General features: G+C 37.9%; 1 protein-coding gene across 49 annotated transcripts in view; it reads left to right on the forward strand.

Annotated features, from left to right (window-relative positions):
• The window catches only part of adgrl2a (adhesion G protein-coupled receptor L2a), a 134422-nt gene that overhangs the window by 73048 nt on the left and 36921 nt on the right, over positions 1-24453 (forward strand). For 42 of the 49 annotated variants that reach the window (XR_003596882.1, XM_028028073.1, XM_028028072.1 and 39 more), the window contains 5 exons: positions 2903-2917; positions 4018-4818; positions 21633-21926; positions 22492-22595; positions 24262-24447. Coding sequence is in view for 48 of the 49 variants with exons in the window: in XM_028028073.1 (XP_027883874.1) it covers positions 2903-2917; positions 4018-4818; positions 21633-21926; positions 22492-22595; positions 24262-24447 (1400 nt within the window). In the remaining variant the exon portion in view is untranslated. The remainder of the gene's footprint in view (positions 1-2902; positions 2918-4017; positions 4819-21632; positions 21927-22491; positions 22596-24261; positions 24448-24453) is intronic. The other 7 variants (XM_028028045.1, XM_028028085.1, XM_028028038.1 and 4 more) reach the window with 1 other exon arrangement.

The following is a 24453-nucleotide window of genomic DNA, read 5'->3' on the forward strand; positions in this document are numbered from 1 at the left end:
TATGTGATTTGTTCAAATAATTTATGTGATTTTTCATCTGTTCTTTATGTAGTTATAGATGGTTTTATTATTAAAGACATTTTTGTCAAGTCATTCCAGACAGGTGGCAAATGAAAGGAAAGCCCAAGTGCCTTGATAAAGTCTTAAGTCATAAAGCATCTAATGCACAGCTCAATTACCTCAGGCATTGACTGGACAAATCTGAATAAACCATATTTCATTAGATGATGTGGTGCTAAAAAGCATTAATCTGATTTAGATAGTTTGTGTATTTCTTTTCATTAAAGATTCTCTTATCTTTTTATGAAGAAAGTAAACACCCTCGATCTTGGTATATTTTTGTAAAAAATCTTGGATTAAGAAAGAAATCGTTTGGGGAAAAAAATAGTGAAATTAACCTTGTAATTGTGCTTACATTTTTGTACAGCTCTTTCATCTAATTTTTGCTTTAATCTTATTGAGTTTGCAGTCTTAATTTTCAAAAAAAGTAACAAAATTAGCATTAACAACTAATTAGGCATGGTAATTATGTCAAGTAAGAGTCTTTGAATGGTATTATTTTAGTGTGTGGCACATTGACTAAAAATCGGAAATTTCTTATTAACAGCAACACAAATTCCAATTACTGGCCACAAAAACACATTAGAAAAAACACAATCTGTTATCATAAACCATATGACTGAATGTGCTTCCAGTTATTATTTTTGGCCAGTTTTAATGACCCTTTACAGTTTAGACATTTTGTTTCTAGTGCACAATATCTATACAAACAAGGGTTCAGAGTTTATAGTGTCAAATGTTTTTGGGTTTTTTTCCCCCCAAAAACTTAAGAGATTAGTTTTAGTGCCAAAAATGTTTGTCCCTTTCAGTTTATCAGTGTTGAATATCTATTGAATGTACTATGATTGCCATTGAGAAATGGGCAGTATTTCCATTCCATTTTTTATTTTTTTTTATGATGCCGTCTCCATGCTACATAGTGTGATGATACTTCCATTACTTTTATACTTGACAGCCCCCTATGCAGCCTAGCAATATTTGTTAATATAATTTGCTAATAATCAGCCAGAGAATTATCTTTACTGATGGACCTACAAAACTTCACAGTGAGTCAGAATCTGTGCATTATGGGGCTTTGGAAAATTTTTCAAAACCCTTGAACTTTAACAATACAACAGGGTAGTGAATAACTGAAGCGAAAGGAAAATGAGCGAGACAGGTGTTTGGATTTAGTCCCCCAAGTCAATACTTTGCACAGTCCATCCATTTTCATATCTTTTGCCAGCTTCCCTGTATCTGCTGAAGAAAAGCTTTCTCCCTCATGATGCAGCCGACCATTTACCTTGGGGAAGAGATGTTAAGGGGGATAATGTTCACTCCATGTAGCGCTTTGCAAGTTGGATGGATCTCATTTTTTGTTTTACCTGACCACAGCACTTCTTGCTGTGTCCCCTTCATGGTTTGATGCAAACTGATAACTGGACTTTTGATGGCTTTTTTCAATCATGTCCTGCTTCTTGGCACTCTTCCACAAGGACCAAATTTGTGGAGAGAGTGACTAATAGTTGTCCCATCAACAGATTCTTCCACCTGAGCTGTGTGGACTTATGGAGTTTCTCCAAAGTTGTCTTTTTGGTTCTTCTCTGACTAATTCTCTCCTTACCCAACTTGTCAATTTAGGTATATGGCCATCTCATTGTATGTTCGAAGCTTGAGATATTGTTTTAAGCCTAACTTTAACCTCTTCATAATTTTATCCCTGACTTGTCTGCTGTGTCCGTTGGTTTTAATGATGCTGTTTGTTCATTGTTGTTCTCTAACAAACCTCTAAGGCCTTCATAGATCAGCTATATTAGCACTAAAATTAAATGACATACAGGGAGACTCTAGACTTAAGAAGGCAATTAGTAGAGATGTATTTTATTTAGTGGTATCAGACTAAAGGGGGGGATTTTAAATGTAGATCAGGCTTTTAATTTGTGATAAATCTTGAAAACATACATTTTTTCCATTTTAGTTCAAAATTAAGCTCTGTTTTTGTGCATCTCGCATAAACATGCAAAAACATTAGATGAAAACACTGCAAGGTACTTTAGCAACAAAATGTAAATTTCTTTTAGATATTTTCCTTCCCACATCTCTTTACCAAATTGAGACGGCTGATATGGCTTGCCATTTGTATAAATGTTTTAAACCATAATTAACTGTTAACTACTTAATCCATCTGTCTATGTATGTTGCTTCAGTCAGTTGGTCTGTTATTTATTTATTTTTTACTTTGATTTGTCACCCGTCTTTGTACAAGAAAAACAACTTAATAAAAAAGAACTACTTTTTGTGGTTTGTGGTGGTGGGTGGATTAAAGGAACCAAAGTACGGTTCTACTTCAGTTTGGCCTTCCAACAACTTACCTTGAAAATCTGTTGTATTCATTGGTGCAAACCAATGAAGTTTGCTTTTGCCCTTTTTCGTGCTGAAAAAGAGACAGCTTTTGTTGTGTTCAGCACTGTTTCTCTTGAGTAGTTTTACTGAAATATATTATGTTATATGTAGAAGCAAAATGGAAGTTGACATCAAGGACAGCACAAAACTAATACATGGAGTCTAGTTTTGTTAAAATCCATCCACCACAATAAACCAATCTGACAACTGTTCACAAACACAGCAATTGTGATCAGACCATTTTTGTTTGTGAGAGTCTAACCTCTTTTTTTACAACAGGACTTTGACAGCTGTGTGCCATCTTTCTCACAACTTTCCTGCTTCTAATAGGTGTACCCATCTATTTCCATGTCTCATAACATGTTGCTGCATATGTAATCATAGCACTGACAGTTAATTCATATTAATCTCTTTTTTCCCCTTGCACCCTTTTCATTCTCTCTTCCAACGCTTAAAATAGAAGTGGAGCAAAAAGGTAAATAACAGACATGATCAAAACCCTAGCTCCTTGTTTTGTGGCATCTGGTTGTAAATTACCTATTTTCTCATGGTGGCCTCTACAAACACATTGCAGATGTTTCCTTTCAGAATTCCCCGCCCCTTCCCCCCTTTCTCCAGCTGTAATGTTAATGGCCAGAGAAGAGCTGTAAGGGAAGTAGTGAAGCTGGCCATAAAAGAAATGGCACACATGCAGCCCAAAAGATGTAAATGGGGGTGTATTGGCTGCAGTCCTTAGGGACATCCTCTTCTCATTCTCCCTGTGTGCTTTTGCTACTCAGCAGAAACTCATATTGCCTGGCTTCCAAACCCCTTCCCATAGCATGCTATGGTAACAGTGTTTTTTGGGCCCCTTTTCAAGCTATTGCATTCTACTCTCCCCTTTTTCTCCAAGCTCCCCCTTCTCACTCTTCCTCCAACATTACTTTCATCTTGACCACTTGCTTCTCTTTTGTCTGTTGATTCTTATGCCTCTTATACCTCGAAGCAACAACCAAAACACCTCAACAAACCCTTAGTTAAAGTATCTTAAAATGTAATGATTGTGATATCTGCACCACTTTGTAAAGACAAACATTTCTGGTGTAATGGGGTGGTGTACTCGAGGACAGTCCAAGTACACGCCAACTCACACACACTTTTGCAGACTCGGCTGACTCCTGCTCTGTCATAACCTCTACCATCTATTGCCAAGTGACTTCTTTTGTTTAGTTTTCTTTAGTTGTGTTGTTGTTTACAGGACCAGTTTTTTGTTAGATTATGTTTCTACTCGACCCCCTTCCCTTTCTATGTTCTAGTCAGCAGTAAATATTTGAGGCCAGCCTTTAATGTTTCAAACTTTACATTACAATTTATTAATTTGCTTGATAACTTTTGAATTTTGTTTTCTTTTTGTGCACATAACTAAAATTGTTATAGTAATTGTGCATAATGCCCATAAAGATTTGTTCATACTTTTATTAGAAATTATGTAAAAGAAATTGATGCCAGAGAACATGTTGTGATTATAAATCCTAGTTTTATGTTTCAACTTTTAACCTGTACCTGTTTCTCATTTTACTCTTCTCCCATTGCTAGTTTTTCTTTGTCCTGGGACTCTGAAAGCTGTCGGTGACCCTTCCTTTCGGTTTGAGGTGGAGCAACAAGCTGGGGCCTGGTGCAAAGACCCTCTTCAAGCTGGCGACAAAATCTACTTCATGCCTTGGACTCCATATAGGACAGACACATTAATCGAATATTCCTCCCTGGATGACGTCCAAAACGCCCGGCAGACCATCACCTACAAGCTGCCTCACCGGGTGGACGGGACTGGATTTGTGGTCTACGACGGGGCCGTGTTTTTCAACAAGGAGCGCACGCGCAATATTGTGAAGTTTGACCTGAGGACTCGCATCAAAAGTGGCGAGGCCATTATCAATAACGCCAACTACCACGACACGTCCCCCTACAAGTGGGGAGGCAAAACAGACATCGACCTGGCGGTAGACGAGAACGGGCTTTGGGTGATCTACGCCACTGAGCAGAACAATGGCATGATGGTTATCAGTCAATTGAACCCGTACACACTTCGGTTTGAGGCTACATGGGAAACTGCGTATGATAAGCGCTCAGCCTCCAATGCCTTCATGGTTTGTGGAGTATTGTACGTTGTGCGCTCCACCTATGAAGACAATGAAAGCGAGGTCAGCAAAAGTCTGATAGATTACATTTATAACACCAAACAGAATCATGGGGAATTTGTTGATATCCACTTTCCCAATCAGTACCAGTACATTGCAGCTGTGGATTATAATCCCAGAGATAACCAGCTCTATGTGTGGGATAACTTTTACGTCCTGAGGTACAACCTGGAGTTTGGCCCGCCTGACCCAGCACATGGTAAGAACTAGCCTCACATACACATCTTCTACAGACAGTATATGTAAACATGATTGCAGAAAAGTTTAAATTTCTAACAAGTGCATTTGATGAACCTTTGGTATTCCATATGTATTATTAGGTGCCATAACTGACTGATTTTTAATTTAGAACCCTATATGTCAAAGATATGTTCAGGAAAGCTCTAAGTAGGAAAGCATCTTGAGGCTGTCTGAAGTGATAAACAACACCTTGAAGCAAGTTACCTTATCATGGAGGATCAGCATCCAGGGGATTTGGAGGTTTACCATCCCTGTATTCCCAGAGCACCAGATGCTACAGCTCGGGGGACCACTGCTAGCATGTCCATTTTTAAGAGCGAGTGAGACAGGTAGAAGCTGAGCTACAGTATGTCTGCAACTCTGGAAACATGCATACCAGGGCAGGTGTAAAGTCTGGCCGAGGGCAAGGTGAGATCCTTCCCCGAGTAATGCTGAAATTCCAAATCTCCGTTGGCCATTAAAAAGAGGAAAACACATCTCACCCTCTGAGACAGGAGTGTAAGGATTTAAGGTTCCGGCTAGGAAAGAGATGTTAGACACGAGGGAGAATGATCAATCATCCAGGGTCACATCAGCTGCACATGTTTTTAATTTAGTTGTCAAGAGCAGAGAAGTGGCTAGCCCAGACCTGTGATAGCCCTTGCACTGAGAATATAATAACATAAATTATCCTAATCCCCTTCTCACCCAGAATCTTAAGCCCAAGAAATACCCAACACATTCAGTGATGAGCCACAGAGGTCAAGCAACTTTTCCACAGATTATCAGGGAGCTCGATATTTATTAATATGTTTGCTCGTCCACTTTGGTAGTGATAGGTTGTAGGCTAAGGCTGCTAAATTGGGTTCAGTCAGTGGAACAGCTTCAGTATAGCCAGTAAGAGGCAGGCTTTACTGTGACAAAGAATAAAGTCCAGTTTGTAATAAGTAATATGCCAGGAATCCACTGCCACAGCTAGAATTGTTATTATTCCGCCTTTGAATGTTTGATGTTCCTCCATAGCAAATATGATGGAACTGAATTCACTATTTGCATTTTACAAGTAATATTAAATAATTTTATAAGGATAATGTGATAAAAATGTATACCCTTATTTTAGATTATGAATAAGCAACTGTTTTACATACTTATGCTAGAAAATTTATGGTGTGCTTCAAGGTTTCTGGAAGTAAACCTTGAACATCACTAACCTTTTTACCATATAATAATCAGTTTACAGTGCTTTGGGAAAGTGTTCATATCATTTTTATATATTTTGTCACATTACAGAAATAAACTTCATTGAATCATATTGTATTGCTTATGAACACATTAACTGTTGAGTGAAAAAAAAATTGTTGACGCTCTGCAAAAAAAACTACACTACACATCACTCTGAAAACACTATTTTCATTGTGGCAGCTATGATGTTTCTTTTCCTCAGTGGGGACATGAAATCTGGTCAAGAATAATGGAAACATCCTTTGAGCTAAATAGTAAAGGAAAGCCCACTGAAGTTCACAAAAGTCTTCAAACTTAGACAGGTTTATGGTAAGACCTGGAAATTGCCATTCATAGACAATCTCCAGCACATCTAACTGTACTTGAGCTGTCTTGCAAATAAAAATATGCAAACATGTAGATCTTTAAAGCTTGTAGACAGATGGCCAAGAGATTTGTTGGTATAACTGTAGCAAAAGCCGGTTCTGGAAAACATTGATCTTCACCTGGGGAGGTCAGGGTACATACAGTGTACCTGCCAAACTTTTCAAATATACTGTATATATTTTTTTAATAAAATTGAAAACATCTATCTTTTTCCACCCACTTCATAATCATGTGGTGCTTAAAGTTTGTGGTTGTAGTGTGAAGAAAATTTCTAAATAGATTCATATTGCATTGCATGTTTTGGAACAAATTTATTGTTTACTGGCTGTGAAATAATCCGGGAGAAGTTAAGAAAGATTCTAAAGCCTCGCTGATAAGGATTGAGCTATGTCAAGCAGGCTTTATGCTCAATTGATCGATTTGTTGTTGAACTGACGCAGATCCCCGTCACCAGAATCATATGTTTTAAACAGTTCAGTTATTTGTCTGCAAAGTGGGGAAACTCACTTAAACACAGAGTTAGACTGGCCAGCCATTGTAATAACCCCATCTTCTCTTGCTGTTAAGTATGCTTGGAAGCTTTGCAAACTTTAGCTGATACAGCATATGTGCTCCTTGGGGTACACATTTTTATTTTAATTTCAACAAGGACTTTGCTCTCTCTTCTTGACAAATGAGACCTGAGTCTGGCCCTGCTGCTGACTAATGTATGTTGAGCTGAAGTCGATGAGAGTGAGCCAGAATGGTCCAGGATGATCATCAAGTTGTCAATAAACTTGTCCTCCCACATGGCTGATGTTGACACATAAATGATGGCACTTTTTTTCTTGCTGTCACTGGACGCCCTCTCTTTAATATCTTGATGCTCGTTTGACTGCCTCACTTGGCGCTAAAACAAGCTATCAAAAAGCACAATGTGTTTGAGCAACTTGGGGTAAAAAGAGTGCATAACTTTGAAAACAAATTGAAGTGAAATCTACATGATCTAAAATGTAATCCAAAACATTTTAAATATTAATTTATTATTTTTGAACTCATCTTAGTAGATTGCATACATGACTGTCTATGTAGTATGTACCTTACTTCAAAATTATAACTGCTGGGATGATCTCAGGACTCACTCAAACCTTAGCAAGTCAAATAAGTGTGCTTTTTTTTCAAGATGTAGAAGAGCTGTTATATATGCAAGAATTAGATTTATCGTCAAAAAATAATTTTGCAGCATGCACAGAGGGTAACTTATTGGGGCATTCTTTGGAGAAAAACAGCTGACGCAGAATTTGCCATGCAGCTTCTACTTACACTGCCCCAATATTTCTCAAGTGCACAAATATCTAACCCTTTTGACTTGGCTTGACATTTAAAGCAAAACCTCAAAGTGATGCTTAAGCACTGTGTGATACGACAGTTGAGTTCTTGTCACCTCTGATAATTTTGCCCGCCTAGAGACAAGATCATCTCTTGTAGGATTATGGAGGAATAGATGGGGTCACATCCAAAACGCGGCTTCACTGGAAGTAGACATGAAATGGGTCAGCAAGTCTCACTCTCGGCTTGAAGCAGCAGCCCCGTAATCCGCTCATTTAACTGCAAGTTTTCTTCTTTGCATATCGGAACTCATAAAAGGAAATAGTCCGACATTGAATATTACAACTGACTTGATTAAATTGATTTAAATGAGGTATTCCCAGGAAAACTATTGAAAAGAAAGCCTATTCTGATGTCACATATAAAAGAATATTAAACCAGTTTTTAACCAAACACACATACAAACCTTTTGCTAGCTTTTTACTGGGACACAGAAGAGGCTGCAAAACCTTTTTTTTTTCTTGTAGCAAAATCGCCACTATACAGTTATGCTGCAATTAAGACCCACACAAATGCTAACTGTTAAAACATCAGTACATATGGGTACACTTTTGAACTTTGCTGCAACTTCAAATGAACCCTGAGCTATAGGAGATTTTAAGAATGAAAATGATCCAATTTGTTAGACATTATTGGGTACAGTTCACTGGCATGACTTGGCAATTAACGTTACAGCTCTGCATGTGGTCAAAAAGATGCCCTGTGTTTTCAATGTATGGAAAGTGCTTTACAATGCAAAAATGCTCAGCTGGTATAACTGTGTGTGACTTGTATGCATTAGCAGTCACCCAAGAGAGCTTACCTCATACAGTCTGATGAATACACAGGTCTCTAATAAGCTGCACAATGATTTATTCCTGTCTTCTTTGGTGCTTCCATCGAGGTTAACTTACGCATGCAAATATTTAGAGCAGCAATAAGGAAAGTCAGTCAGATAGATGGAAATTTTAAAGTAAAGCAGCCACTTTAAGCCATTTGAAATTGGGACAAACATAAACATAAGTGTACACAGATTTTTCAGATTCTATGCAGGTTCCAAACTTTTTGCCCCTTCAAAGCCTGTATCTCCATTCCATACACTTCAGCCATTTCATCCTTTCTCACTTCCATTTCTTCGAAACTGCTCAACTCTTTGGTGAAATCGTTCACAATGTTCTCCGCTTCTTCGTACTCAACCTTATTTGTTTACGGTTTGGCTTACCCTGATTACGTCAAAAGTTAGTGCTGAGGTTTGACCCAGTTACAACAGACAGACATATCAACACTGCATTTATAGTCTCCTGCAAGTGGTTTTATTGTGTCAGTGACACTTTAAGGGGACACAAAAGCTAGCAGTGTTATCACGGATCAAAGAGTGGAGCACAAATAGCAGCTGCAGACATGGATAACAATATACCTTTGCACAGTTGTTATTTAGGAGCGCATTGACATGAACGCCAATGCCTGTTGTCATGGCAGCCATGCAGTCTTTTAGCGAGTGTAATTTTAGTGCTTCATTTAGGCCTATCACAATAATCTCACGTGTGTGCTTATCCCAAAAATAGGATGTCTTCTACAGTAACTTTAATTAGTTTTCCAGTGGTTAGTTCAGATGGTGTAAGTTTTGTTGTGTTACTGTCTTTCATGATAACCACTTTCCACATAGATTCCAGTAGTTGAGAGTGAAATGAACAACCAACTCTTTAATAAGAAGCCGATAGGGCATGTTAAGAAAGAGTCATCTACATAGAAACTGTTGTTAGATATGGTTGTTGTAGTTCTAGTTGTATGTTAGTGTCATTATGCTGAGTTTCCAAACATAACTATTACAACAATGGCCAAAATGGAAAGCGCTTAATTTCTTAATTCATTTGTTGTTGTTTTTTAACTCATAGTTTATAGATCCATCTGTTGCCAATCGTTTTTTCTTTCAAGAAAAGTAATTGGCAATTCTGAAACGCATGGCTTCATAGCCTTAGTCTACACACCACTGGGTGAAAACCATTTTCATGTGTTTTGTAAAATCAAATTCAACATCTAGCTTTTACAGCCATTTTATGTGTTCAGGGAAAATGGCAATGACTTGTTTCTATGACACAGTCACCAGTTGTACGGCGCCAGGGTCCAGGACGTGTTAAAAACGGCCAATTTGTTTGTTTGCCTGAGCAACAATCCCTCCTTCTCCCTAAGCTCCCGTCAGCTGCCCAAGTGGACACAGCGGTGTGAAAGGAGAGGTTATCGATGTGGAAAATCACCCTTTTTGTTTTTGTTTGCCTGTCCTCCTGTCTTATTTTTCATGCTATGGTTTCTCTCTGTCTGCTTCTATCTATTATTTCCCTCTGCCATCGTCTCGCCACTGTGATCAGATTTTAGTTTTCGTTTACTTTCTACTTATTTGTCGGAACAGTTATTTTTTCTCTGTCTCGCTTTGATCTTTGCGCCTCTATGATCTGCTATGAGACATGGCCATGAGTAAAACATACAAATTTCTATTTCTCCTGAATTCAGGGTAAGACCATGGCTAGACTACTCAAATAAAGCCTGGTGGGAGCGGTTCATTCTAAATGACTGGATTTAAGTAAATCCAGGGCTCTGCCTCCTGGGAAACTATAAATACAAAAACAGGACAAGGATGCTCATCACGCACATGAAGATCAGGGATCACACTGCATACTTTTGACGTTCAGAAATAATGTTTCAAGTGCTTCAGCAGCTTTATGTCTTGCAAGGATTTATCTTTTTCAAAACTGGAAAGACAATGATTTTTCTGCTTTCCCCTTTCCTTAAAGGGAAGCATTTTAGATTGACTCAGTAATTCTTATAAGGAGAATCTCTTTAGCTTCCAAATTGAGTGCAAATTCTTACTCCTTGACCTAATCTACTGTCAGAATGCCATTAATCTTAATTGACTGCACAAGCCAACAAACCTAGTTAGTCATTTTGCTATATATTATAATGTTTGACAACATTTTATTGTCATTTTGTATTATCATTAATTCTAGATTTTCTGTGTTTGCTAATTGTTACACCGCCAAGCTTGTCTTGGGGAAAATAGTCTAACAAACGACTGCACAATGTATCACGGTCATCAAAGCAATATCAATTTGTGCAACATGGAAATATTTGGTGGGCTATAATATTTTAGGGGGTCTTACATTCAAAAATTGTTTATGCTGTAACAATCTGCTTGACTCTGCCTTGGCACTGTCTTTTATGCTCACTTCTAGTATTAATCCTGGTGACGCTAAAACTGTGTAAGAGTGCTGAGGGCACTGTGGTGATGGAAAAAGAGTGCTGAAGTGAATGTGGGTTAATTGCTGTTTATACTGCCATTCTAATATTGAGCAATAACACTGATAGTCATGTTTTCTTAATATTGTGCAGTAATAGCTTAACATAAATCTAGATAGGCAAAACAAGAAGACAAATGTAGCATTTTCCCTGTTTATTTTTTGCTAAAGTTCAAACAAAACTGAAAGAGAAAGTAAGGAGTGTGATGCACAATTCATCAAATGAAGGATCTAATCTAATAATACCTTATCTAACAAAGGCACCTATATAATTAACATCATGACTAGCAAGAGGAAAGAAATGAAAATCTATCTGAACTCCTTCTCATTCTCATAAACAGTAAAAAATGTGCTGCACAGCCCAAAAAATGACAGCTGTTTCCTACAAGGAAAATCTGATAAACAACAATTCAAGAACATTAAGGCAGAACACAAACTTACGAAAGTTTTACAAAATAACAAATAGGCTGACATAGCGAAAAGTTTAAGACCTCCTCACAGACACGGTGTGTTTGTGAATAAATTGCCAAAGGGTACAATTGGTCCAACTTGACGGACTTTAATTATAGGCCAATTCTGAATAAAGATTGGCTGAGGAAACCCAGGTAACCAGCAGCTAGTTGAGCCTCAGCAGCCAATTAGCTAACAGGGAGGAGTAGCAGCACATTTGGTCCCAAAACACATTTTTGTGCTGAATGTTGTCCTACTGAACAAAGTTCTCCATAAGTTTTGGAATTTCTGCTCAATTTGCTGAGATGCTGACAAGTTTTACTTAACTCATTTTTTCCAGATTTATAGTCAGTATTTAACACCTTTACACAAAACTTTAATAGAAATTACCAGCAAATATTTTTTTTTATTATTATTATTAATCAAGCTCTTTAAAACAAGCAGACAAAAAAATAACACAGTGGAAATTCTCAAACTGAAAACAAAACAGACAGCAGAGAATAAGATGCTTTTAAAACTTGTCACCTGTTGTCATAATGGCATAATGGTGTAGGAGCTCACAGGACTCAACTTTGTTATGGCCTTGTCTACCAAAGGTGCTGTACTTTGGTTGGTTCATGCTTTTTCCAGATTTTTAAAAATGTAAAGGAACTCTGTGAGCATATAAACTGAAGTTTGTTTTCAAGAAGTTACAGATCTTAAAGTACAATTATCATGACTTCTGTTTAGCTTTATATCCTCCATTTACTTATTTTGATTCAGTCAGATTATGTGTTACGATTGATTTGTGACATTACCACAGACTATAAACCACATAGTGGTAACCATTTAGTTTGCTGTCTGGCATCAGCTGGTGACCGGCGTCATTTCATACCACGTTTTTAAACAGTTACAGTTTCAAAACCACTTTGTTTTCCCTGTTTCTGATTTAAAGTCCTTTTAATGAAAGGAAAGAGGAAGTGGTCAATTAAGCCAAGTTTACTTCATCGGTATAGAGGAGGCAGCTAAAAACACTGACATTAAATGTTTAGTCTGGTCACTTAAGTAGTGCCACCCATCATTCTAATGAGAGTCTTTTAAAACTAGTTGGAAAAGCAGTTAGATTTAGTTTTATATCGTTTTGTCAATATGGCAGTACATTATTTTCGTTATCTGTTATCTGTGCACAAAGTTAGACCTTCATACCAGCCCTTGCTTACATGCAACTGAAGGCTTTTCAGTACTTAACCTCAGCCCATGACCTGAAATATAATCTTTGGTTCATCTCCAGCGTAAAACATTGTGGACAATAGGTAGCGCCAGATAGAAAGGCCATTTCACACTGCTTCCCTGAACACACCTGAAACATGATGTTTTATCAAAAGCTCAAGCTGCTTGTAATCTCTCCCCTTGAAATGCGTCAATGGCTGAAGTTAAACTGCTGTACAGAGTGCTGTTAAATGATACCCACTGACAACATACAAGCATTCAAGCACCAGCAAACCTGGGATTATGATTTAAAACGTCATAAAGCGTTGCTTTACATAAAAGCAGAGCGAGGGAGAGAGAGGTAGTGATTATGGTTACACTGAGCCTTATAGCCAAGGGGATCCAGTCTCTTGTTTGATTACAGTCAGACTGTGAAACAAGGCGTATTAAAAGAATTATTACTCAGACATCACAATGGTCCCCCATCACTGCCTGACACACGCCTTTGAGGAGATTTATTTCACACAGTCTGATTATTGTGTCTCTGGGAGTCTGTGTTTCTCTAATCTGTGCATATGTGGATTTGTGTGGGTTTTTTTGTTCTGCACAGCTATACTGGTGTGTGCAAACATGCATATGCATTTTCCAGCCCCTCAGATGTGTGCCTGAGTCTGAGGTATTATTTTCACATCTGTGCCTGAGTGACCAACCTCCATCATGCACTGCATTACATTTTTAGTCTGCTTGGCACACTTTGAGTTAATGCTTGAAATTTGAGGCACGTACAGTTACAGAAAACTAGACGGAGATAAAAAAAATGTAGTCTGACAGCTGCTGAGTCTGTTTCCTTGACTTTGGTGTTATTTTGTCTGTAGTGATGTATATAAATGTGTACATGTTTGCAGTTGCGTGGGTATAAGTGGAGTGCACTGCCTTGCCTCTGTCCATATTAATCCAAGCACTGGCACTGTCAGAGAGTGAAATGTTCGCGGCAGCAGTAAATAACATAATCTAGCTATTAGGTTTTGTTTTCTAAGACATGGATGTGTACTGAACACACTTTACAAGGACACAGCTCCTGGGAAATTATGTGAATTTTTTTTCTCAGCTCTCTTCATATTTACTGCTGATACACCAGCAATCATACGCATTGTTCCCTTTCACAGCTACACATGCAATTCAGAGTGAAAGATGTGTAATCCAATTTCCTTTGTGTGTATTTTTCTTATTATTGGTAGATATCAAATGCATCACAACCTTATATAACTCATTACACTGTTTCATAGTCAGTAACAGCTCTATTTCCATATGAACTTGGATGCATTTGGCTCCATCCAGAAAGGAAATATTTGAAACAGAGATGTTTCATTAACTTATGCTACGTTATTTATAGTTCTTTAAGGATGATCAAGACTTTATTTTTTTTAAATGAACCAAATTTTATGACCCGCTTCTAATCTCCATTTTTTAAAGTAAAGATTTGACCTACTTATACTAATTTTCACATTTAGGAAATGCAACATGGACGCAGTTTTCAAAATACTTGTTCTATCCTCACTATTTTTAAGTGCTCAATTCTTATTCATATTGCGAGCAGATGTTTGAGCTAGCGTATTCCAAAAAATATTGTTTATACCAATATTCTGAACAAGAAAAACAATCATTGAGGCTTTTTAGTTGTTTTATCATATAATGGTGATTAGTATGATTAGCCCAGCCAGCATTACTGAAACTGCAGTTTCCATGTGTATATTCCAGAAGCTTTAGATCAGTTTCTTTACTGTAATATTCTAAATGGCTTAAAACAGTAATATATACAAAATGTTCCATAACAGATATCGGATATTCCAAAGATTAAATCTTTATTCAGCCTTTCTGTTATGTGCCGTAAGTGTTTGTGTCTCTCTGAATTACCATTCCGTCATAGGAAATATGATTTCCTTTTAAACTGTGTATTACGTCTCTTTGCTTTCTCTTCCTTTATTTTAAACACTTCACTTGTACATAAAATAAAGCCATCCACACTGAAGTTTGTTTCTGTCAACATAAGCACTCCCTAACTTTAAAAACAATTAACACTGGTTGACCATAAGAGTTGAAACTGTTTCTTAATGCATAATTTATATTATTTTTTTGCCCAAGCACATTTGGGAGTTGGATCAAAATCCTGAACTGTCAGATGACCCACTGGCTTACTAAAAACTACTAGCAAGGTCTGCTGTTGTTTTTTCTAACACATCCATATGTTGAAAAGGACAGGCGTTCCCTTAGTGCAGAGGATTTACAGACTACCTCTCTTTTTGAACAGAGAGATATTTTTTTTTGTATGAAACTGCACCTAATATCAACACCAGGGTATTTTGCAAGAGCACAGAAAATAGGGAAAGTAAAAAAGAAGATGGAAGGTTTCTTTTAACTTTTTCCTCATGTGTGTTCCTTCCCGATTTCCTCCTCTGTCACAAGATAACGGCACCTGGTAATGTGCCAGAGACATTATGCTGATGAACAACCATTCAGAGTCAGTAAAGCTATTAGACATAATATAACAGACACACATGCTGTCGTTTTCCATTTGTCACTCTGACATGAGTACTCAATCCTGGTAAAGTCTCATCTAGTCTCCATGTAAGCATGGGGATTGTGGGTGTGTGAGGGTGTCTCTGTGCGTTGAAGTTCTCACTGTACATGTGTGCATATTCTCTGACAACACTTGATGAGCCACACTCTTCTTTTTGATTCCAATCTTATTTTCTGTCATCAATCCCAGACCTGTGAACCCCAGCGGTAATAACAAAACCACCAAGAAGTGAAACAGTGTGTGGGCATCGAATCACACAAAGAGGTTATGAATAAGCCTGTCCTGACTATTGGCTGTACTTTGGAGAATACCAGTTTATGCACTCACACTTTTTGACAGTTAATTGAAGCTTTCCCTTGGGCTGAGCTCAGCAGAGATATAATAATCAAGAATCCTGTCCTGTTTTTTGCTGCATATAGTCCAAACAGTGAAACTCTTCTTTTGTTGTCTTCAAAGGAATATTGTACAGGGAATGCATCTGGCGGTGTCAGACGTCTGATGCCCCAGTAGAAGACAAGATGTTATGAATCAGACAAAAATGTCCTCTGCAGCATTGCTTAAAGATCAATAGCTATCCTTCATAGGATCTACTTATAAACATATCAACTTGAACAGCTCTGAGTGGATTGGCCCTTTTTTTTTTTTTTTTTTTTTAAATCTTAAGCTGTAGCATAAAGGTAATAAGGTTATTGTGCTTTTGGCAGAAATGCAAGCTAACAACACCACATACAGGTTAAAAGCAGTGGTCCGAGAGGCTTGTATTGTTCATGTGCAAATCTCAGTTGGAAGTATAGCCTACTTTCACATTAGCCTCTTTTTCACACAGGAAAGAGGATTATGTTGCATCGTAAATATGACATGAAAACCTCACCAACGGGATTATAGTAGCTCTTTCATCTAATATGTCCGCCTCGTATTATTCCTCATTAATGAGGTTCTTTATAGAGCAGCTGTTTTCAGCTGTGGTGTGAACCTATATAAACAGCTTTTGCAATGCAGAGCCTTTTTAACTTATTAATAGAGATACACCAGTAGGAGTTTTTTTTACAAGTTTTTATTTAAAACAAAAACAATTATTCCTGTAAGGCTAAAAAAAAAAGTAAAACTTACAATAGAAATGCAAATATGATAAGAATCTTATCTGTAGTGTCATTTTAATTCATAGACTTAAATATTAAATTTTGTTAGTTTTTAAGTTATAAATTCTTAAAATTGTGTTGTGTGGGGAAACAGGTCAAGGAGGGAAAATTTAGAAGGCATTCTGGAGGAAATCTGATCAGATGCAAGTACCCTTCAACTGACTACTTTTTCTATTGAACTCCTCACTCTAATGCTGTGTCTGGTCACCCTCCAATGGAAACTCAGGGTGAAACTCATTTCAGCCAGTTGTTCCTGGCATTTCAATCTTAGTCACAATCAAAGACTAAAAACCAAAGTGTAGATCTAGAACGCAGACTGAACACACACCCAATTTGTCTGTCTGGCTTCTTTATTTCCCCACCATTAGTCATTAAGAAATCTAAATATGTTTACTACCTATACATAGTAAAATATTATTAGTAGTAGGTCAGTATTTAAAGCAAATACTGACCAATCATCATATTTTCAGGTATATGCAGAATATTTATTACTGTTGCATAGTAAGCTACTATTAGCTGATTAATTACTCAGACAAGCTGTTGCATGCTTACAAGCTGTAGTGTTACAACAGTGTTAAGTTAAGAGTGGTTTTTGGCTCTCCTTCAGGTGTTGCGGACATGACTTGCCTGCTTTTTTGCTACCAGAAATTTCTCCAGACAGCTGACTTTGTTTTTATTGTAAATCATTGTAGTGTAGAAAAAGGGTCGGAACCTTCTTCTCTTCCAGCTGATTTGCAGTGCTCAGCAGCAAGTGGAAAAGGGGGCAACTCTTAATCTGTATTGCATTCTCAAACATCTCAGTAAGAAAACTTTAAAGTTTGGGAACAATGTGACATAAATTTCTTTAAAACTGTGGTACACAGTTTTGGATTTTTATCTAAAAATGGGAAGATCTTATACAGGTTTGATTTTTATTTCAAATTATATGCGTTAAAGAAATGTTTAAGGCCTTTGCAAACCTCATCCGATGGCGTTCCTGCTGCTTTATGCAATTTTAATGTTAATTTTCAGGATTTCTAATGCCAGAGTTTTTAGCTTCTTATTAACTTACCCAAACATTATTTCTTCATTTCCAATGCTGATTACAGATAGAAACAAACAAACAAAAAAAACATTAAGAAAAACTTTAAAAATATTTGTTTTTTTCAAGTTAACAGACCAGTAAAACCCATCATCCCCCCACCCTCAGTCACAACAAGCAGCCTTGTTGAATGAGGGAGTAGACAAGATACAGTTGTTAGCTGACATGCAGCAGGAATGCACTTGGGTTACAGTAGTTGCCTCTCTGATTTATTGGCTCTAGCTGTGAGCTCTTTATCTTAAATCATTCCTACATACAGCGATTCATTTTCATTTTATTTCTGTCGGCGTTGTAAATCCCAACACACCATGACCCATGCAGTCTGAGATCTTATCTTTCATACTTTGGAAACAGGAAACCTTTAGAGGTCCTCTAGATTCTTGAAGATTATCTGGAGGTTTGCCAAACGACTCCAATCCAGATGTTTTAAAAGAAGGAATATTAACTTACTGTATATGCTCTGCTGACACATTCGAGGTATCATAAAAGTACTTAAATTTAGGCGAAAATGTTACAAAAGTTAGATTTATTGTGGATTGCTGTTGCTTTTACTGCTGTGAGTTATAAAAACAAAGAGTTAGAGCACAGAAGGGGTTTAAGTGTGTCACAGAAACAAGTATTTTTCCCAGCCAGCAAAATGCTGGTGCCAAAAGGACACTAAGGACAGGTTGTCTCTCAGTCACTGTGACAGGCTTTATGGTTGAGCATTTCTGTATTGAGAAAAAAAGATGCAGGTAGGGGAGGAGGAACAAAAAGACAAGGAGGGTGAGGTAAAGTCAGCCAGGCAAATCCGCCTGCCGCTTGCAGTCAAAACCGCGAGGCATCTGTGTACAACTTCACATTCTCCTGCTTGTGTTTGTGTGGTTCTCAAGCCCACAACAGGAGGGAGCACACAGAGTCGTCTCCTCTGGTCAATAGAGCCTAATTCGCCACAGGTAGCCGAGAGCCTCAAAGGCGACTTCCCTTCAGCTCAACTGTGCTGAAGCCTTTCATCCACACCGTGGGGCCCATGGTGATAGTAGTAGGGGTGGGGGTGTGTGCATTGGTAGAAGATTGGGGGTTGCTATCAGCGAGACCCATTATCCAATGGAGGCAACAGATATGGAAGTGTTGTCGCCTGGGATCTGGTTGCCTCTCCTGCAATCCACCCGAAGACAGAAACTGTCCATTCCTTAGTGAGAAAGGCTACATTTTTTCTGAATTTTTCTGTCATCAACCTTTGCCTCTGCGTACCTGTATGTTTTTATTTTATTTTTCTTCACATAAACCCTTTTCATTTCCCCTCGTCCTAGATATGCCTGTGAATCCCAGCTGTCTTTCTCTTACTGTGGCTCTCTCTCATCCGTATTTTCATCGCTGCTGCGTGGTACTACTGAGAACGACTGTGTTCAACTCAAGCAGTGTAACAGCACCTCTTCACTTTCTCTGCATGCTCTACAGGCAGCCTAATGGGGGAAATCAAAGTGCTCAAACACGATTAGATTCAGTATGCACACCACATTCCAGTCAGACCTCCTTTGATTGATGGAGCTTATCCTTTTTAAATTCACCCAACAAATATCTTTGACAGGGGAATATGGTTTTGTTTAGCATTTGTTGACGTGGAATAGATTTATATCAGGAAGGTATCAACATTTCATCTATAAAACGTTCTTATATTTGCGTTCTATAAAATGTAAATACAGACTTACTCACTCTGCTCCAGTGAATCTCATAAAATACTTCCTCTTAGTTTTTCTTAGTGGCTGATGTTATGACATGCACTATTTCCTTTTTTTTTCTTCTAGACTAAGACATATTGGTTTTGCCCTGGGTGTTGCATGAGTTACGACATAGCCACTGTAACACAGTATCAGTGGTTGAGAGAAACTGTAAAATGAATGTTCTGGCACTGTGGCTATACATACCGGTTGGTACTGCTCCAGTGAAATTTAATTAGCCGTGCCACAAACTCTTCCAGGCAGGAATGATTGCCAAAAGGATGTTACGCTAATTACTGTTCTCATCATCAGACTCACCAACTCAAATAAGCAGTATTTAAAAAAAATGCAGGAGGTAATACAGGGGAGATCCTGGATATATAAAACATTACATTTTAAGATAAAAAAAGTTTACAGCACTATATGAAAGTATTCTTACCACTTGAGCTTATCATGCTGCAGCCATAATTTTCACTCTATTTTATTGTACATAATGTGGCAAATCAACACAGTTCTACACAGTTGTGATGTGAAAATGAAATAGGAAGTCTGGTACTGTAAATCTGAAAAGTTTGGCCTGCATTTGTACTTTAATACTATTTAGGAATTCTAAAAGTTGGAATTTATTATCAAACCCAGAAGTCTGAAATTGACTTCAGCTGTTTTGTCGAGGCCTTGGAGGTGTATTACAGAAAATTCGCAAGCCATCATTCAAAATCAAGAGTGCGGCAAAACTGCAAACAAAAGAGATATTCATCCACAGGAATTGACAGATCACATTGAGAGAGGATTAGTCTGAGTAGGAATCAAGAGATTCATGTCATTTCTGGAGGATCTGCAGGTATGCACAGCCAATTTTGGATAATCTTTTAATAAATGAATATTGTGCTTCTCTTGTCAGCCTTTTAATGAAGCTTGACCCAAAAAAGGCCTTTGCTGAAAAGGAAATTACTTTCCGTTTCTGTTTGCAAAAATGCAACAAGTTATGTCAGGAACATAATAACAAGGAAGAAGATGCTGAGGTTAGATTAGCACAGTGGTTCCCAAAGTGCCATTGCAGGGGGCAGAGGGGTGCGAGGCGGTATGAATGAATGAAAAAAACAACAAAAAAAACAGTTACACTAAAATGTTTCAGTGTAAAGATAGTTTGTAGTGTGTTTTGTTGCAACCTGAAGTGTAAAATAAACTTCAGTGGATTTTGAAAACAAAATATGCGTATAGGTTTATGTCTGGTTGAATGATGTGTGTGCCCAGTTGATTTTTAATTTCCTTTTTGGGGGGGATTTTATTGTAATCTATAGGGGGGCAGAAAATCTTTGGGAACCACTGGGGGGGACCAGAAGAAAATCTTTGGGAACCACTGGATTAAAGAAAATATAAAAATGTTTAACTCTGCATATCTATATAAATATGCCAGTTCATCTTAACTGGAACTTATGGTGGTGGTATCACTATGCTGTGGGAATGTTTCCTTCAGCAGGGACAGGGGAGCTGCTGAACATACAAACAGATCTATAATGGAACAACTTACATCAACATTTGTTTTTCACAGATACTTTTTATCCAATCTGACCGAGCATAGACTATTCTGATATATGATTGGGCAGCAATTTCAGTCTCTAGATATGTAAAGCTATCATTATTATTAATTAATGTGTGTTTTGCAATATAAATTTCCTATAAAACACATTTATGCTTGTTAAAAATGAAAATAATTTCAAGGGGTGTGAATTTGTAATTTCCTGTACCAGCTGTATTGGTATCAAAGAGACATAGTTAGGACTACATGAAAAACAATTTTGCGACAATATTATGGCGATAATAATGATGATAGCAAAATGAGCTGAGATATATGCCTGTTTTCTTTCTTTCTCATCCATGCCTCCATCACTCTGTGGCTTTAGCATTTTGAGCAATGTCATTTGTGTCTAGTGTGAACATCTGCTGCAGTAATACTCTGTCCAACTGGGCAAATATCACATTAGCTTTTAAAATGCAGGTTCATAAGACTTGGAATATATTAGTCAACAGTTAAAGGGCGCCAAGCAGTGCTTTGCCAAATGAATATTGCACACACTGATAATCTGCTGATAAAATATTAGCAATCTATTATGTAGCCCTAGAAAGAACAGTGAACCAAACCTTTAAACTTTCCAATTATGCTTTTAAAAATGTGTACATTATACATGTGAAATATCCCAAAAAAAAACAAGCTGAACTGACCAACAAGTAGCTTCACCTGTTGGTTGTTATTTTCATGCACTGTTCCTTTGTATGTTCTCTAAATGTACAAATGTGTCTCCCTTGAAAGCACAGTTCATAAATCTCATGGTTTCTCCGCTGAGCTGCACACAACAAATGTCAGTGCTCAACCAAATCATAATTCTCTTCTCTCCCCCGTCTGTCTGCACAGCACCGCCTCTGTCGGAAGTCACTACAGCCACACAGCCTCAGAGAACTACGACCGTCACTACAACAACCACAGCACACTGGGGTGCGGCCAACACTACCACAACAGTGCTTAAGGAGGGCAGCAGGCGAGCGCCCAAGCCGCCGCCTGTAATCCCACAGACGACTTCTCCTCCGCCTCTGGAGTCCTTCCCCTTACCTGAGCGGTTCTGCAAGGCCACTGAGAAAAGAGACATAATGTGGCCTCAGACCCAGAGGGGCATGCTGGTGGAGCGACCTTGTCCCAAGGGAACACGCGGTAAACAGTGCTTTGTCTCACCACAGGGATATGGGCGCGCTGTGTACGATAAACCGTAAGCATCTCAAGAGAACATCCCTGAGTTTATCAGATCTGGCTGACACCCCTGCATACCAGTGTATTTTTATTTTCAAAGACAGCTACTACTGAGCTAAGTGACAACAATTTGGTACAGAGTAAGGCTTTTAGCTTTTGAATTCTAGGTCTAAATTTGATTAAGTATTGTGTAATGACTGTGCCGGAGAGAAAGCAGGCTCACATGTATTCCTCTGAGCTTACATGGAGGCCTGTATTCCTTCTTTTGTTGTGTCTGAAATCATGCTTAGACTTTACCAGATACAGGACTGATTAGAAGACAGGAAACAGTCGCTACTTTGACATAAAAACATGCAGAAGATACAGCAAATATTTTCAGAAAACAAAACATTTGAATGACTTCTGGCTTATCGGATCATCCTCTGATCTGTGCTTTTCTCCTTTGTGGTCCTGTGGATACATTTTTGGAAAACAATCTGTCATTTGAGTTGATTCAGCCTGACGAATCTTTCCTTGTTTTTCCTGCCAGGCACGGCATCTTATTTATGTCTTCTTTCCACTGGGGACTGGCACCCAAAGGGCCCTGATCTTAGCAACTGTACCTCCCACTGGGTCAACCAGCTGGCCCAGAAGGTTTGTTTAAGCGTCCCTCACTGTTCTTTTTATAAGTGGAATGTGCTGAAAACAGGATAGTACAATAATGTAGATGTGCATCTGGATTGATTGTGTCACCATTATGATGATTACAACAAATAAAGGCCACTATTACTTAAACTCTTTGTGTCAGCTTTAAAAGTTGACAGGGGTGTGAAACATTAACCCAGGTTAGGTAAAATTGTAAAATAAGCTTTAAAAAAAAGTGATGTACTTGCAGAAGTATTCATACCCATATTGGCTTTTTCACATTTTGGCACATTACAACCACAAATGTTAATGTATAGACAACCATGTCAATAATTTTAAAATGGAAGAAAAATGTATAATTTACATTTTTTGTTTTCTACTCAAATCTGATCAGTATGAAACAGTTTTATTTAGACTCCTAAATTTACTTGTACAAAGTAAATGCTTTCTACAACCAACTTTTTTGCAAATTAGTGTCAGTGAACATAAATTTTGACGTTATCTTACAGATTTGCGATTGGATTTTGGTCTGAACTTTGAGTCATTCTAATTTGAATAGACTTTAACAAACTGAATTGTAAATGTGGTTGTATGTTAAGGGTTTTGTGTTGTGGTCTTAAGTCTTTGTAGCTCAACACTGTAAGAACCATGTTTAACATTGAAGATAGTGCATTCATGAGGTGATGTGCAGCGGTACCATGCATGCAGACTAGAAGGCTTGATTTTGATCTCAGCTGACCAAAGCACCTTCGTCCAGACGTTTACTGTCTCTTATAAATTCTTTATAGTAAACTTTAAGCGATAATTTTAATGACTTTCTTTCTGCTCCTCTTCCATAATGCCCCCTGGACTTATTTTTTGCCTGACTACATTTGAAAATAATACTAATTTGGCCTGCCAGCTAAGGCTATTGATGCAGATTAAGGCTTTGCTTACTGATAAATTTAAATCTTACAACAGTTAATTTTAGGTACAAAAAACATTTGCCTTTTCCTGACCATGCTTTTTTCTTTTTTTAAATTTTATAGTAAATAGTAACATATATCAGCAATTTTTACGCAATGTCGGACTTCAGTAAACCCCAATTTGCTATTAGTTACTTTATTAAACTTTGCTAATTGCATTAAGCATTTCTAAAGAAAGCATATTCCAACCATTTAGATTGCGGTCTTAGTCTGAGTAGATTAAGTTTGCTGTTATCTTTTTATTTTTTAAGGTGTTTAAAACTTGGCCAAATATTGTACAGCCCTACCCACCTTTAAATTTTCTCCATATATACATTTTTGACCCGTCTCTCCTGCTGTATATGATGAAGTTTGTTAACTAATATTCTGTGACAAATCTCATAGGCCTTCACAGAGCTAGAGCTAGTTAAACTTTATCTACTATTCATGTGACTTCTGATTGCAGCCTGCTGCAGTTGATTTTTTTTTTTGGATGATCAGAGGAAAGGCTAGAAATAAATGCCACTTTTCATATTTATGAGCTGCTTAGTGTTGATCTGTTCCAAAAGAATTTAGTGGATATGAATATATTTGCAAGGCAGTTTAAGTGACTGTATAGTAAAAGTGGTGTAGGGGGCTCATTCAAGTGGTGATTGATATTACAAACCGGGCTGAAAACAGCCTTGGCCTCTACTATCTTTGCACTTATTATTCACTCTCTTCCAATGCAGATCCGCAGTGGTGAAAATGCAGCTAACTTGGCCAATGAGTTAGCCAAGCACACCAAAGGCCCGATATTCGCTGGTGATGTCAGCTCCTCTGTGCGTCTGATGGAGCAGCTGGTGGACATCCTCGATGCTCAGCTGCAGGAGTACAGGCCCAGTGAGAAGGATTCTGCCGGAAGAAGCTTCAATAAGGTAACT

This window comes from Xiphophorus couchianus, chromosome 9 (assembly GCF_001444195.1).
Source record: "Xiphophorus couchianus chromosome 9, X_couchianus-1.0, whole genome shotgun sequence".
NCBI lineage: Eukaryota > Metazoa > Chordata > Actinopteri > Cyprinodontiformes > Poeciliidae > Xiphophorus > Xiphophorus couchianus.